At 45.7% G+C, this 15,892-nt stretch overlaps 1 protein-coding gene and 1 long non-coding RNA gene across 8 annotated transcripts in view; one reads left to right on the top strand and one right to left on the bottom strand.

Annotated features, from left to right (window-relative positions):
* Positions 1-247: 247 nt before the first annotated feature.
* Positions 248-15,892, bottom strand: part of CCDC158 (coiled-coil domain containing 158) — a 63,073-nt gene continuing 47,428 nt past the window's right edge. For 5 of the 7 annotated variants that reach the window (XM_081960349.1, XM_081960350.1, XM_081960354.1 and 2 more), the window contains 7 exons: positions 11,667-11,717; positions 10,067-10,126; positions 9,064-9,131; positions 7,413-7,613; positions 6,329-6,352; positions 2,779-2,880; positions 248-429 (listed from right to left, as the gene is read on the bottom strand). In XM_081960349.1, coding sequence (XP_081816475.1) covers positions 353-429; positions 2,779-2,880; positions 6,329-6,352; positions 7,413-7,613; positions 9,064-9,131; positions 10,067-10,126; positions 11,667-11,717 — 583 coding nt within the window. In that variant the 3' untranslated portion in view covers positions 248-352. The remainder of the gene's footprint in view (positions 430-2,778; positions 2,881-6,328; positions 6,353-7,412; positions 7,614-9,063; positions 9,132-10,066; positions 10,127-11,666; positions 11,718-15,892) is intronic. The other 2 variants (XM_081960353.1, XM_081960352.1) reach the window with 2 other exon arrangements.
* The window catches only part of LOC309395858, a 29,589-nt gene continuing 23,544 nt past the window's right edge, over positions 9,848-15,892 (top strand). The window contains exon 1 of the long non-coding RNA XR_014175994.1: positions 9,848-10,103. This is a non-coding gene — a long non-coding RNA (uncharacterized lncRNA). The remainder of the gene's footprint in view (positions 10,104-15,892) is intronic.

Consider the following 15,892-nt stretch of genomic DNA (forward strand, 5'->3'; position numbering starts at 1 on the left):
TGCACACGGCCCTCTGCTAAACTGGATCCCTGCACCTGCTGGAATCTGGCCACGGATCAGCTCCTGCCTTTCAGAGCCGATGCATTTAAGCCAAACTGGAAATTCCTGAAAGAATAAAAGTGCATCCTGGCACAGGGCGAATTCTCTCAGGGCCTTTGGGCCATTTCCTGGTCATGGAGAAGTTGACAGCCTTGGTCTGGGGTTTTTTTTTTCCTTCCTAAGCCAAAGGACAGATTACAAAACTATGTCAACTTTTATTATTAACAAGAACTGGAGGCTTAGAATACATTCGACTCGGCGAGATGCAATCTGGATACCTCTTTTGAGGGATTGAAAACCGTGCCCGGTGTATTCATTTGGAGAGCTTCTTCTCTTTTTCCTTGGCTTGCTCTATTTTCTTTTCCTGACATCTGATCATAGTGGACATTGCTAGAAGAAAAGGGACAGGGTTGTTTACACCACATTGGTCTGGAAGACAAATGGCATCTCTTTCGCGTCGCAGGTTCTGTAAAAATGGCTCCTGGGCTGGTTAAGGAGCCAGGTTACAAACCAGGAGTCAGTGAGTTCTAGTCCCGCCTTAGGTATGAAAGCCAGTTGAGTGAATTTGGGTAAATCCCCAGGAGACTTGAGTTCTAGTCCTGCCTTAGGCATGAAAACCATTTGAGTGACTTTGGGCCAATTTCCAGGAGATTGTGAGTTATGGTCCTGCCTTAGGCATGAAAGCTCGCTGGGTGACTTTCGGCCAATCAATAGGAGACTGGGAATTCTAGTCCCGTTTTAGGCATGAAAGCCTGCTATGTGACTTTGGGCCAATCACCAGGAGACTGGGAATTCTAGTCCTGCCTTAGGCATGAAAGCTCGCTGTGTGACTTTGGGCCAATCAACAGGAGACTGGGAATTCTAGTCCCGCCTTAGGCATGAAATTCAAATGAGTGACTTTGGGCCAATTTCCAGGAGACTATGAGTTCTAGTCCTGCCTTAGGCATGAAAGCCGGCTGGGTGACTTTGGGGCCAGTCTCTTTCTCTTAGCCCTACCCATTTCACAATTGTTGTTACAAAAATAGGTGGAAAAAGTAGCATTAGGTATGTTCACCCCCTTGAGTTATTTATAAAAATAATAAAGGGGGAGGGGGATACACATAGATAAATAAAAATAAAAGGCCAGCGCCCTCTGCAGGATCTCCTCTCATCCAGAGCATCCTTCTTCCAGATGTAAGAACTAACCTTCCTCCATTTAACATTCAGGAAGCTTTTAAAAATGTGCTTTTTTCAGGAAGCAGCATGGGACTCAAGCAATAAGGGGTTAAAGGCACCTGAGCACACCATGCTTTAATATTTGTGATACCAGAACTGTTGATTGAATTTTGCCATGTAATACGCTGATGTTTTGATAGCTGTGTTATGCCTTTGCATGATGAGCTTGTAAGATGCTTTAAATCAGGGATGTCAAACCCAAGGCCCGTGGGGCGGATCTGGCACACGGGCCGCTTAGAATTGGCCCACGGGGCGGCCCTGGAAACGACAAAGGACAGGCCCGCAATGCCTCTGCCAGCAAAAACACGTTTTCACTGGCAGAAGATTGCAGGAGGCAGTCGCAGCCGAAAACGGAGCTTGGGACCCCGTTTTTGCTGGCAGAGGGCTTGGGCCACAGGCGCCCCTGACATAAGTGACCTCAAGCTGGCCACGCCCAACCTGCCAAGCCCCCCCCCCCCCGGGGTGGGTTCCTGCTTCTTCTACTGCCAGTTTGCTGAGGGACGCACTTCGGGCATGCATACGCTTTGGGCGCATGCGCCGTAGGTGAAATGTGCACGTGCAGAGGCAAAAAACAAGATGGCAGCAGCTATGGCATTGCTGATAGAATTGGTTTGGGGGCATGGCCAGCCATGTTACTACCGACTCAGCTGAACCGGTCTGAACCAGTAGTAACCCACCTCTGCCCCCCCCGCCCCCAAGGTCAAACACAACTCTGATGCGGCCCTCAATGAAATCAAGTTTGACACCCCTGTTTAATTTAAATCCAACGAGAGAAATGGCAGAAAAGGACTTGTGATATATAAATACATTTCTGAAGTAGACTTTTGTCAGCTACAGACAGAGGCCAGAGTGGTCCCTTTTAGCAGAGGTCAAGAATAGCCATTTGAGGAGGTGGCCGGATACTCTTTTGTAGTGTAAAAGCACCATGGATACTACAATTGAGCCCAATATTTTGGTTGCTAAGTGAGACATTTGTTAAATAAAGTTTGCCCCATTTCATGACTTTTCTTGCCACGGTTGTTAAGCGAATCACTGCAGTTGTTAAGTTAGAAACACAGTTGTTAAGTGAATCTGGCTTCCCCAGTTGATCTTGTTTGTCAGAAGGTCGCAAAAAGGGGATCACATGATCCTGGGACATTGCAACCGTCACAAATATGAATCAGTTGCCAAGCATCCGAATTTTGATCATGTGACTATGGGAATGCTGCAACCGTCTAAGTATGAAAAACGGTGTGAAGTCACTGTTCTCAGTGCTGTTGCAAATGCAAACGGTCACTAAACTAATGGTTGTAAGTCGAGAACTACCTGCATTAGTTAGGGCCAGCCTTCCCCAGGGTAATTGTGTCTAGTGAAAGCGGCTGCAAAAGGACATTCTCCAGAAAGTGGCGCAATTTCCATTTATCTTTTCTCACGAAGCCAATCAAGACGTTTCTAAACTCCTCAAGGGGTGATTTCCCGCGTCACAATACCAAAAGGACCTCACAACATCGTAAATGTGCAAGGACAAAGCTCCAATGCCCCTACCTTGGTTTTTCAACTGCATGGTTTCCACGAGGTTTTGTAGATTCTCCATCTTATTCTGTAATTTCCTGCAAGCATTTTCTCTGGATTCCCCCGTTTGAATCGCTAGGGATAAAATAGCCAGTCATGTAAACTATCGCAGATATTAAAAAAGTACACACATCCAGAGCAGTGGTGAAATTCAATTTTTTTTACTACCGGTTCTGTGGGCGTGGCTTGGTGGGTGTGGTATGGTGGGCGTGGCAGGGGAAGGATACTGAAAAAATTTCCATTCCCACCCAACTCTGGGGCCAGCCAGAAGTGGTATTTGCTGGTTCTCCAAACTACTCAAAATTTCCGCTACCGGTTCTCCAGAACCTGTCAGAACCTGCTGGATTTCACCCCTGATCCAGAGGCAGGACTGCCAGCGATAAAGGAAAAGGCCCCAGTCAGCTCATACAGTTCAGTGTATTATGAGCAACACGTTATTGACGCTGCTCAATGGTTGTTGGGTTGATCTACAACAGGGATGTCAAACCAGTGATGGTATTCAGCCGGTTCGGACCGGTTCAGGTAGGCCCGTCCACCTGCCACGGTGCTATGTCATCCTATTTAGCCATGTTTTCTAAGTCGCACACATGCGTGCAAGCCACGCGCATGAGCAAAGCGCATGCGCGGACGGCTGCCCGCATGCTCACAGTTCCTGTGTGCGGCGAACCGGTGGTAAAATTATGTGAAACCCACCTCTGTGTCAAACTGGGTGTCTTCGAGGGCTGGATCAGCATTGAAGTTCTCTGCGGGCCAGCCAGGTGTGGGGGCGGCAGAGAGACGGGATGGACGCCTCCTGCAGCACCCTGCTGGCCAAACCAGCGTGCAGGGGGGGACTGTGCGCGGCCCTCCCGCGGTCCATTTTGGGCCAGCAGAGTGCTGCAGGAAGCTGTGGAGGCCGAAAATGGGCTGCCGGGGGCTGCATACGATCCCCCCCTCCCGTGCCCTGATTTGGCCAGTAGAAGCACCACTGGCCAGTCTTTTGATATTGCCAGACTGGCCCTGTGGACCAGATCTAGGCACCCCGCGGGCCAGTTCCGGCCCTCCGTTTGACACCTCTGATCTACAACATTACATTATCATTTACAAAGCCGTGATTGCTTCAGAGCCAAACTAAATTGCTGGGACTGGCAGAGCTGCTCACGAAAACAAAGTTCATGGATTCTGAATACATAGTCCCCGACTTATGACCGCAATAGGGATCAGAATTGCCACTGCTAAACAAGGCGGTTGTTAAGCGAGCCACACCTAATTTTACTCGTTTTTTTTTTTTTTGCCAAAGTTGTTGGGAACCGTCGTTCGCAGTTAAGCGAGGAAGCGTCAAGCAAATCACTGCAGGCGTTAAGTGAGTCACACAGTCCTTAAGCGAATCTGGCTTCCTCCATTGACTTGGCTTGTCGAAAGCCGGCTGGGAAAGCTGCAAACGGAGATCGTGGGACTCCAGGATGCCGCAACCGTCACAGATAGATGCTGGTTGCCAAGGCGGCTGAATTTTGACCGTGGGAATGCTTACCATGGTTGTAAGCACGAAGACCGGTCCTAAATCATTTTTTTTTCCAGACTGCCATTGTAATTTTGAAAGGTCTGTAAACGGGTGGTTGTAAACCGAGGACTATCTAAATGCATTGCTCCTTCCATGAAAAAGGAGTGTGAACATTTCCACTGCCCCTTTAAGGACTGAGGCTGCTTCATGTTATCCGCTAAGGGAGAAGAAGGCAACGTAAGCAGTGATGCTTGTCTCTGTCCATCTGTCTGTCATTGTGGGTGCTTCATCCCTGGAGGTTTTTAAGAAGAGACTGGAGAGCCACCTGTCTGAAATGGCATAGGGTCTCCTGCTTGAGCAGGGGGCTGGACTAGAACACCTCCAAGGTCCCTTCGAGCTCTGTTCTGATTCTTTTTATGCAGACCAGTGTTTCTCACCCTTGGCTGCTTGAAGATGGGTGGATGTCAACTCCCAGAATTCCCAGCTGGCTGGGGAATTCTGGGAGTTGAAGTCCACCCATCTTCAAGCGGCAGAGGTTGAGAAAAACAGTAGCCAAAGCTCCCCTTATCATGTGTACTCAAATTTGCATTGCTTCTTCTTTTAACCAAAGAACGTAGGCAAAACAGCTAGGTCTACATGAAGGTACATGAAATATTTTCAATTTGAACCCGAATGGAACACGGGATGGCCGCAAAGGATCAGATCTGCATGAAAGGGGAGCCAACGGACACGTTAAAATTTCCCGGGACTAAATCCCTTTCATTAAATGAATAAATTCCATGACAAAACAATTAGACAGTCTCTCCCCCCACCCACGCCTTCGTTTTTGCGAAAAATGCCCCATTCTTTGCCGGTTTTTTGCAAAGACAGGGGCATTTTTCCCTTCCCCCAGCCCTGCTGAAGCCTGCAGAGTGCTTCTGGAGGCTGGGGGAAGGCAAAAACGCCCCCGTTTTTTTGCGAAAAATGGCCCATCTCTGCAACCTCTCTGGGAGTGACATCCGCACACCATTTATGAAAAAGGGAGGGGGAGGGAAATTACATTTTTTTCAATGAAGATTGTTCTGGGCATGTGCAGAACAGAAAATAAAGATGGCGGCGCCCAGTATAGAACCGGTACAGTCAAATGTCTGGCCGCATTACTACCCCCCCCCCCCCATTTGACTTTGTGCCTATAGTCAAAAGGCCATAAACATGAACCAGTTGCCAAGCATCTGAATTTTGATCACATGACCCTGGGGAGGCCGCAACGGTCGTAACTGTGAAAAACGGTCGTAAGCCCACTTTTTCAGGGCTGTTCTAACATTGGTCAGCACATGAACCGTTGTAAGTCGAGGACCACCTGATCAAAATTCAGATGCTTAGCAGCTGCCTCGTATTTATGACGGTCGCAGTGTCCCAAGATCCCCTTTTGCGGGGAAGCCACTTAACAATCGTGTTACTCACTTAGCAGTTGCAGTGATCCACTTAACAGCTGTGGCAAGAAAGGATGTAAAATGGGGCAAAACTCACTTAACCGCTGTCTCACTTAGCAACATAAATTGTGGGCTCAACTGTAGACAGAGGTGGGTTGCTACCGGTTCGGCCCACTTCATCCCAACCGGTAGTGGAATTCAAGCCTGGGTCGCAGAACCGGCTGCGACCCAGGCCTGACACGCCCCGGAATTGGTTCCCTCGCTGCCGCTTGGGTGCCGCCATTTTGGATTTTAGTGACTTTGCGTACGCCGTTCACTGTAAATTGTTCTGTGCATGGGCGCAGAACAATTTACATTGAACAGTGCACATCTGGCACATATTGTGCGCGAGTTGTGAACTGGCAGTAACGCCGTCAGCAAGCCACCTCTAATTATAGTTGTAAGTCCAGGACTATGTATATTTTGTTTGCCTTGTTGTGTTGTACCAACCTGGACTATACCATATTTATTTTCTCATTATTTCTGGGCATCGGGAAAGGGAAAACATGCCAATTTTTCAGTACTGAAACAGCTTTATCAGTCACCAGCAATGCAGTGGGAAGTTAGGTGAAAAAAATACGAATATACTTACAAGTAGAGGTGCTGAAAGAAACACCTGTTTGAAAAGAAAAGAAAACCACCGTGTGATGTTTCCATTGACAGAAAAAAAAACCATATTCACAGCACTAAAAACTGCTCCTTCATTCCTCCCTCTATGAATTCTTACGCATATTAATTACAACATGGTATAAACCAGTGGTGGGATTCATTTTTTTTTTTACTATCGGTTCTGTGGGCGTGACTTGGTGGGTGTGGCAGGGGAAGGATACTGTAAAATCTCCATTTCCTCCCGATCTGCTGGGACTCGGGAGGCAGAGAAGAGATGGGGCAGGGCCAGCCAGAGGAGGTATTTACCAGTTCTCCAAACTACTCAAAATTTCCGCTACCGGTTCTCTAGAACCTGCTAAATACCACCTCTGGTATAAACCCAGGGATGAAATTCAGCAGGTTCTGACAGGTTCTGGAGAACCAATAGTGGAAATTTTGAGTAGTTCGGAGAACCGGCAAATACCATCTCTGGCTGGCCCTAGACTGGGGTGGAAATGAAGATTTTACAGTGTCCTTCTCCTGGAGTGGGGAGAGAATGGAGATTTTACAGTATCCTTCCCCTGCCATGCCCACCAAGCCACACCCACAGAACTGGCATTAAAAGAAAATTGAATTTCATCACTGTATAAACCAGTCTTTTTAAAAATTTGGCAGCTTTTAAACTTGTGGACTTCAACTCCCTGAATTCCCTATCCACCCGACACAACAATCAAATCAAACCACTTGATGGGCTCCATATCACTCTGGGCTCCCCAGGGCTGTTGAACAAAACCATAGAGTCTTTTGAAAGAGTGTCACAGCGTGGACCAGTCTTATTCCCGCAGGGTAGATACTCTACAGGGAGGGAGCCACCACAGAGAAGTCCCTTCTTCTTAGTCCCACTAGATTAGGGGTCCCCAACAAGTGGGCCGTGGCCTACTACCAGGCCGTGACCTAATTGCCACCGGGACATGTCAGGGGCCGGTGCCCACACGCCCATATGAGTATTATCGGGGGCGCTCACGGTCTCACACAGGAAGAGCTGATGGTGTCCATAAAGATCCTTTGTGATTACTTTGCAGACTTACTTCGACTGGTGGTCGTAGTTGTGGCTTCTGGGGGGGAGGTGTTCTTCTTCAGACTGGACCGTCGTTCGAAGCAAGGTGCAGGAGCCGCCTTAAGGTCATCCAAAGGAGCCGTTAGCAAGGAGTGCACAGGAGACCTATCTTTGTATCGGTCCTCAAAAGAGGGTTTCTTGGAAGAGGTATAGCGAGCGGAGAGTTGGGACACTACAGGGAGCAAAGACAAGGGGCGTTAAAAGCAACCTGGAGAGAAGCAACTTAGAACTGAGGAGAAATGTCCTGACAGTTAGAACAATTAATCAGTGGAATAACTTGCCTCCAGAGGTTCTGAATGCCCCAACACTGGAGGCTTTTAAGATGTTGGATAACCATTTGTCTGAAGTGCTGTAGGGTTTCCTGCCCAAACAGGGGGTTGGACTAGAAGATCTCCAAGGTCCCTTCCAACTCTGTTTTTCTATTCTGTTCTGTTCTGTTCTGTTCTGTTCTATTCTATTCTATTCTATTCTATTCTATTCTAACAATTTGTCTGAAGTGGTGTAGGGTCTCCTGCCTAAGCAGGGGGTTGGACTAGAAGACCTCCGAGGTCCCTTCCAACTCTGTTATTCTATTCTATTCTATTCTATTCTATTCTATTCTATTCTATTCTAAAAGGGAGTGTTTCAAGAGACCCCAAGGTGTGTTTTTTTGCCTTCTTTTTCTTTTACAAACGTGAGCCACGATTTCCCATGCTGACATTGTACTTCCGTAAGAAAATGTCTGCGGAGATTCTCAGCCGTCCAGTTCATGGTTGTCCCAAAGATGCTTTTTCAGGAGGCAACTGGACTTTTTTATTTTTTTTAAAGACGTTTCGCTTCTCATCCAAGAAGCTTCTTCATCTCTGACTGGATGGTGCGGAATGGAAGGATTTATACTCCTTGCAGACTGCTGGTCATTTGCATCCATTTAGAGGGTCGTTGAAGCCCTTGGAGGTTTATCTCTGTCCTCAGGGTCCCCTGAGGGGTGCAAATGGTTCCTGCAGTCTGCAATTTCTTTCCCCTCTGGAAATCCCTTCTTCCTCCCACACCATTCCAAGGGTCTTCATCCCAAATTGTATAGCTAAAAGTCTGTAGAGATTCTCAGCCATCCAGGACATGGTTGTCCCAAAGGGGCTTTTTCAAGAGGCAACTGGATTTTCTGGTTTTTTTTTTCTTGTGAAGACCTTTAGCTCCTCATCCAAGAAGCTTCTTCAGCTCTGACTGGATGGTGGGGAATGGAAGGATTTATACACCTTGCAGACAGCTGGTCATTTGCATCCTTTTAGAGCAGGGATGTCCAAACTTGGCAACTTTAAGACTTGTGGACTTCAACTCCCAGAATTCCCCAGCCAGCTCTGCTGGCTGGGGAATTCTGGGAATTGAAGTCCACAAGTCTTAAAGTTGCCAAGTTTGGACACCCCTGTTTTAGAGGATCGTTGAGGCCACTTGGAGGTTTATCTCTGTCCTCAGGGTCACCTGAGTGGTGCTCTGGGCCCTGAGAAGTGCTACTCAGGTGATCCTGAGGACACAGATTAACCTCCAAGTTCCCACCTGCGATTTCCACTCCCAGTTTGGGTGAACTGGTTCGAACTGGTTGAATAGCACCTCTGGTTCCCTCATTTAATGTCCAAGAGGAAGCTCACCACTGGATGTAAAAGGGAAAGTTGATTCTTGACCTTCAAGATCTGCAGTATGTAAGGTTAAGGCATCCCTGTGAATAAAACAAAAAAGAAATCCCAGTTGTCTCTCTGTTACTCAAGAGCCACATACGAGATGTGGAATACGGCCCAACATTATAATCAAAATAAATAATTGGAGGTAGTCCCCGGCTTACAACCATTTGAAGTTACAACGGCACTGAAAAAAAGTGAGGAAAGGGAAGGGGAGCACATTCATGGAATACTTTCGGCTAGAGTCGGATCTCAGATTACCGCAGCAGACTTCGGAGGGGTGCACCTCATTGGAGAATGTGATTTATGATACAGACTGAGGGGAGGGAAGGAACAGGGGTAAAGTTCAGCCATAATTCAAATGAGGCTCAGATCTGACTGCAATAGGTATTGCCAAAATGGTGCTCCTAATAAATGACTGTTTTTCTTTTGAAACTTGGCTCAAGGCTCATGAATCAATTAGGGCATCTTTCGGAAACCTGACAGCAATGGTCGTAAATAGGAAAAAACAGTCATAAGACACTTTTTTCTGTGCCATTTTAACTTTGGTCACTAAATGAATGGTTGTAAGTCGAGGAGTCGACGGAAGGGTGCACCTCATTAGGGAATGTGATTTATGATGCAGACTGAGGGGAGGGAAGGAATAGGGGTAAACTTCAGCTATAATTCAAATAAGGCTAAGATCTGACTGTAAAAAGATCTTGCCAAAATAAATCTCCTAATAAATGACTAATTTTCTTTTGAAGTTTGGCCCGAGACTCATGAATCAATTAGGGCATTTTTTGGAAACCTGACAGCACCCTCTTTCCAATCAACCCCCAGCCTCCATTTTGTCTCCTGGGCCTTTCTCCTGGCTTCAAACTGTACCAGATGGACGTTTCTTCCAACAACGAGGTAGCCATGTTAGAATTCTACCCTTAAGGACAAGGCGATGCCTTTGCCATGTCAAAGGACCAAATCAAGCATCACTTCTCACCTGCTATATGCTTCTTGCCCCCTGGTCACCTCTGAAGGTAAGTCTCTGACCGCAGACTCCCTGTATCGAGAGACAGAACTCTGTGAAAGCCATCAAAGAAGGTTATTATTGATGAAATCAACGTATGATAACGATGACAAAACAATCAAAGAAGCTCCTTTGAGGAAAATGAGGATGTTCATGGAATCCCAGGACTGGTCCAGTCTCCTGGTTGTAAAAAAAAATCTGAACCAAACCAAGCCAGTTTCTGAAAGAATCTTGCTTAGAATGTCTTTAACCAAGACAGTTTCCTTTCCCTAATTATTTCTTTAACCAGCAGGGACCAGATGCTAAAAGCACTGCACAGCAAGATGTTTCTGAATTTTCCATTTTAGAATAAAATAGACTTGGTAGTGGAGAATTTTATAATTTTTTGTCTTTGCCTGGGGAATGATGCTTCCTTAAAATGGATCATTTTGGGGGAAATATTTCTGGAACAAGCTTTCCTTTCATTGGGGGAGAAATTCTACTATCTTAGAAAGAGTGTGAGATGTATCCAGTGGTGGTTTCTTACTGGTTTGGCCCAGTTCGGCTGAACTGGTAGTGGTTTGGTGGCCTGGGTCGTTGGAACCGGCAGTGACCCAAGTCTACCACACCCACAAACTCCAGTTGGCGCCATTGGCATTGCCATCTTGTTTTTTGGCTCTGCGCATGCGCAGAATTTTTTTTTATTGTACTGTGTATGCACGACTATTGTACATGAAGCACATACGCAACTTGCCCACAACTGAACCAGCAGTAGTGGCTGCCGAAACCCACACCTGGATGTATCTATAACTGTGACAAAAGAACATTCAAAGCTCAAGGTTGAACTGTGGGGTCCTAGGTGCTCTCTGTCTGTCACTTTCAGAAGTTTTATTACCAAACTAGGTAACATCCTCAGGGCTAGCTGAGTTTGGTAATGAAATGTCTGCAAGAAAACCATCATGCTCAGAGAGCACCAAGGAAGCCACAGTATCCAGAACTGTAATCTTAACGTGGGACAAGGGAAGGCTAAAGAGAATGTTTTTTTTTTTAAATTGTCTCTCTAACTGCATTCTGGATAGGTCATGAAGGTTCAAAGATGCTTGATACACCCATAAAAATACATAAAAAATATGCAGTGCTAAAAGGTAAAGGTTCCCCTTGCACATATGTGCTAGTCGTTCCCGACTCTATGGGGCGGTGCTCATCTCTGTTTCAAAGCCGAAGAGCCAGCGCTGTCCGGAGACATCTCCGTGGTCATGTGGCCGGCATGAATGTTTAATCAGGTGAATGGAACGCTGTTACCTTCCCACCAAAGGTGGCTCCTATTTTTCTACTTGCATTTTTACGTGCTTCAAACTGCTAAATTGACAGAAGCTGGGACAAGTAACAGGAGCTCACTCCGTTATGCGGCACTAGGGATTTGAACCGCTGAACTGCTGACTTCTGATCGACAAGCTCAGCATCTTAGCCACCGCCTCCCTTTACGCAGTGCTAGAAATAATAATAATAGAAACACCCACACACACACACATTTTCTCCTATCGGGCTCAATTAGAATATTTTGATCTTCCAGGTCAAAATTTCAGAGCCTCACCTGCAGGGGCCATATGATCTTCTGTCCATGTTTTCTCTGCTAGGGAATTCTCTGAATGGGGCGGTAAAAATGCAGGCACCAAGTAATACATCATATTATTTACACAGTTTTTGGGTAGTCACAGGGGTGGGTTCCTGCCAGTTCTAACCTCTTCTATAGAAGAGGTTCCACAAATCTACAATGCTGTTTAGAACCGGTTCCAGTTCCCTTCCCCCGCCCGTCCACACATCATCAAGATGAAGAGCGAAAGGAGGAATTCTGGGAGTTGAAGTCCACAAGTCTTAAAGCTGTTAAGTTTGAACACCCCTGGTGTATTTTTCTTAAGGGTTAGGGGTGCAAAGGTCTTGTAACTTGACAGCTTTAAGACTTGCACACTTCAATGCCAGAGTTCCTGAGCCAACGTGACTGGTGGAGGAATTCTGGGAGTTGAAGTCCATAAGTCTTAAAGCTGTCAAGTTTGAACACCCCTGGGGTTCTTTTTCTAAAGGGTTAGCGGTGCCAGGGTCTTGTAACTTGACAGCTTTAAGACTTGCATACTTCAAATGCCAGAGTTCCTGAGCCAACATTTTGGTTGCTAAGCAAGAGCGTTGTTAAATGAGTTCCACCACATTTTACAAGTTGGGCCATGCCCACCCAGTCACATGTCTGCCAACTCCTCCCACCCGGTCACATGGCCAGCAAGCCACTCCGACCCAGTCACATGGCTGGCAAGCCACTCCCACAAAGCAGGCCACACCTACAGAAGAGGTTCTAAAAAAAATTGAAACCCACCACTGGGTAGTCATTAACGGTCTTAGGCAAAGTGGGATTCCTGATTGGGAAAAGAAACATGGCTGAGTGGCAGCTTCATTAGAGCATAGTGTATCAAGATGTCGGTTAGCAAAAACGAAACTGGCATAAAGCGGGGCAAGTGAAGGAAAGTGATGGGTGGACTCCTTTGGCTTTGTTTTCCCTTCCCCCAAACTCGTCCAATAGTGGGGCAAAGCCCACCAGCCAATCACCGTATTCTTCTTTGCATGGCATAGAGATGGGCAAGGACAGACACGTGCATGGAACAAGAGGCTTAGCCACACCTCAAATTTTCCAAGGAGATGGAGGCAGATGGCGAGGTGATCAATGCTCATGAAGTGACAGTGTTCTTCTTTTTCTAATGTTATTAACCAGTGGAACAGCTTTGCCTTCAGAAACGTGGGCACTCCATCACTGGAGGTTTTTTAAGAAGAGACTGGACAGTCACTTGTCTGAGATGGTACAGGTTCTCCTGCTTGAGAAGGGGGCTGGACTAGAAGACCTCCGAGGTTCCTTCCAGCTCTAATCTATTCTGTTCTGTTCTGTTCCACTCCACTCCATTCCATTCTCTATTCTATTCTATGCCATTCCACTCCATTCTCTATTCTATTCTATTCCATTCCACTCCACTCCATTCTATTCCACTTCACTCCATTCTCTATTCTATTCTATTCTATTCTATTCTATTCTATTCTATTCTATTCTACTCCACTCCACTATCTATTCTATTCCATTCCATTCCATTCCACTCCACTCCACTCTCTATTCCATTCCACTCCACTCCACTCCACTCCACTATCTATTCTATTCTATTCTATTCTATTCTATTCTATTCTATTCCATTCCATTCCATTCCATTCCACTCCACTCCACTCTCTATTCCATTCCACTCCACTCCATTATCTATTCTATTCTATTTTATTCCATTCCATTCTTCTAAGTTTGCAGATTTTTTTTTTAAAAAGCATGCAAATTAAAGAGGCAAGAAGAAAACCAAAAAGAAAGAGAAAGACAGGAAGCAAGATTTTTTTAAAAAAAGAACAAGTAAAGAAGAAAGAAATAGAATGACTTCTGACTTCCTTTGCTACTGATATAAATAAAAGAGACTACATCAAGCTCTTCCTCTAAAATAGCTACATTATTACCATCATCCCATAGAACTCTAATTATCAAATCCTCAAATCCAAAATTTCATTTCTCCCATTTTTCGCAAACATTTTTCCTTTTGTTCTGTTTTTAGTTTGTTTTGCTAGCCCTCTGCCTGGGCTCCGTTTTTGCTGGCAGAGACAGGAGGCTGTCGCGGCCAAAAATGGCCCCTCCCGAGCTCCGTTTTTGCTGGCAGAAGCACGGCGGGCTGGTCCTTCCCTCTTTCCCTACGGGCCAGATTTAAGCACCCCGGGGGCCAGATTCAGCCCATGGGCCTTGAGTCTGATGCCCCTGCTCTAAAGTTAATTCAAAAACGGTCCAAGCTCCAGCTGATGTCACAGATGTACAATGACGCAAAAGGGAACAATCAATAACAAGCAAGAGCCTTCTCCAATTAAAAAGACTTGGAGGGGGGGATTGGAACTTTGATGTTATATATGTTGTGGGCACCACGATTACTTTATGCACAAAAACGGAAGGACATTTTGATTCCCACCTTGGACGAATGGCTGCAAGAGTTGACGGGAGTTAGCAAAAATGACTACATTGATTGCTTTGATCAAAGAACAAAACACAATTGTTAGATACTAGCTTCAGCTATAATGGTTTCCACCAAGGTCCTCTGTTCCGGCGGGAACAGAGGTTTAATCTCATTCGTTGAAGGGTCTGACAGCTCCTTATAAAAGGGCTGCTGTCAGACTGAACTTTCGCTGGATTGTTCTTACTTGTTGTGTTATAATAAAGAGCTGTTGTTACTGTTAGCCTGTGTGTGCCTGTCCATTACCCAATCTAACAACAATTATTTTAGTTTCCATTTGGAAACCACTTCTGGACTTTGTGCTCGAGGTGGGTGGGGGGAATGAAAGTTGGATTTGGGGGTTTACTGATTAGATAGGTTTGTCGTTACAGAAATGGCTAGTTTCTATTATTATGTAAAAGTAAAAAGTGAAAAGATAGTTGGAAGTCAATGCCTTTTCTTTGTCCCCCCCCCTCTTTTCTACACTTTTCCCCTCCTCTATTTTTCCTATTATTTTCTTTTGGAATCTTGCATTTTATATTATAAAATATTGTGCTTGCTTCGGCAACACATATACTAAAATTGGAAGGATACAGAGAAGATTAGCATAATACAAATTAATAAAAAGATCCTTCCTCAATTATTGCTGCAAGAGGGAAAAAAAACTGAATAGCAAGGACCAATAGCATCTGGAAGTAGGCCACGTAGACAAAAGGCAAATAATAGGTTGAAATGACTTCCCACAGCTATAAAAATGGAAACACAAGACTCCTTGTCAACAGGAGTAGAACACCTGTAATATATGCACAGGTAGCAGAATTTGCATCTTTTCTCGGTTTAGCTTGACTTTCTGTGTGGTGCAGGTGCTTTGTCTCTGAATTCATTGCTATGGCTTCCGGCAAGGCATAATGGAAAATATAAGTTCAACCTCCTATTCTATTCCAGGGGTGTCCAACCTTGGCAGTTTCTGGTCTTCATCCCCTAGAATTCCCCAGTCATCATGGGAATTCTGGGAGTTGAAGTCCACAGGTCTTAAAGTTGCCAATGTTGGATAATCCTGCCCTACTCCATGGTCTGCTACTACTCATCTGAGAAGTTTAAACAAACTGTTCCATGAAACCACCCTTATCGTCAGTATGATAATATGAATTTCTCCTATATTGGATCACACCATGCCTTCACCTAGCCAGATTTCTGTTCAATGTGGAAAGTAGATCGCACAGTTTTGAGAGTTTCTCAGCACTGACACCAAAATTCCTTCAAAGGGAGATCTTGGTTATTAAACCTTGTTTGTGCGCTTGTGAATATACAGTACCTTTCTCTCCCTCCCTCCCTCCATCCACCCACCCATCCATCCTGGTAGGATGTAACACCTAGCTATCTTGATTTATCTCAGAAGGCTATGCAAGCTTGGATCTGGTTAATACAGGCAGTCCTCGACTTGCGACCACAAGAGAGCCCCGAATTTCTGTTGCTAAGTGAGTCATTTGTTAAGTGGCTTTGGGGCCATTTTATGAGCCTTTTTTTTTGGTCATATTTGTTAAGTGAATCATTGCAGTTGTTAAATTAGTAACACGGTGTGTTAAGTCAATCTGATTCCCCCGTTGACTTTAGCACTAGCAATAGCACTTGGACTTATATGCCACTTCTCAGTGCTTTTACAGCCCTCTCTAAGCAGTTTACAGAGTCAGCATCTTGCCTCCCCCAACAATCTGGGTCCTCATTTTACCCACCTCGGAAGGGTGGAAGGCTGAGTCAACCTTGAGCCTGGTGA

Source organism: Natrix helvetica (assembly GCF_964273705.1).
Source record: "Natrix helvetica genome assembly, chromosome: 7".
Classification (NCBI taxonomy): domain Eukaryota; kingdom Metazoa; phylum Chordata; class Lepidosauria; order Squamata; family Natricidae; genus Natrix; species Natrix helvetica.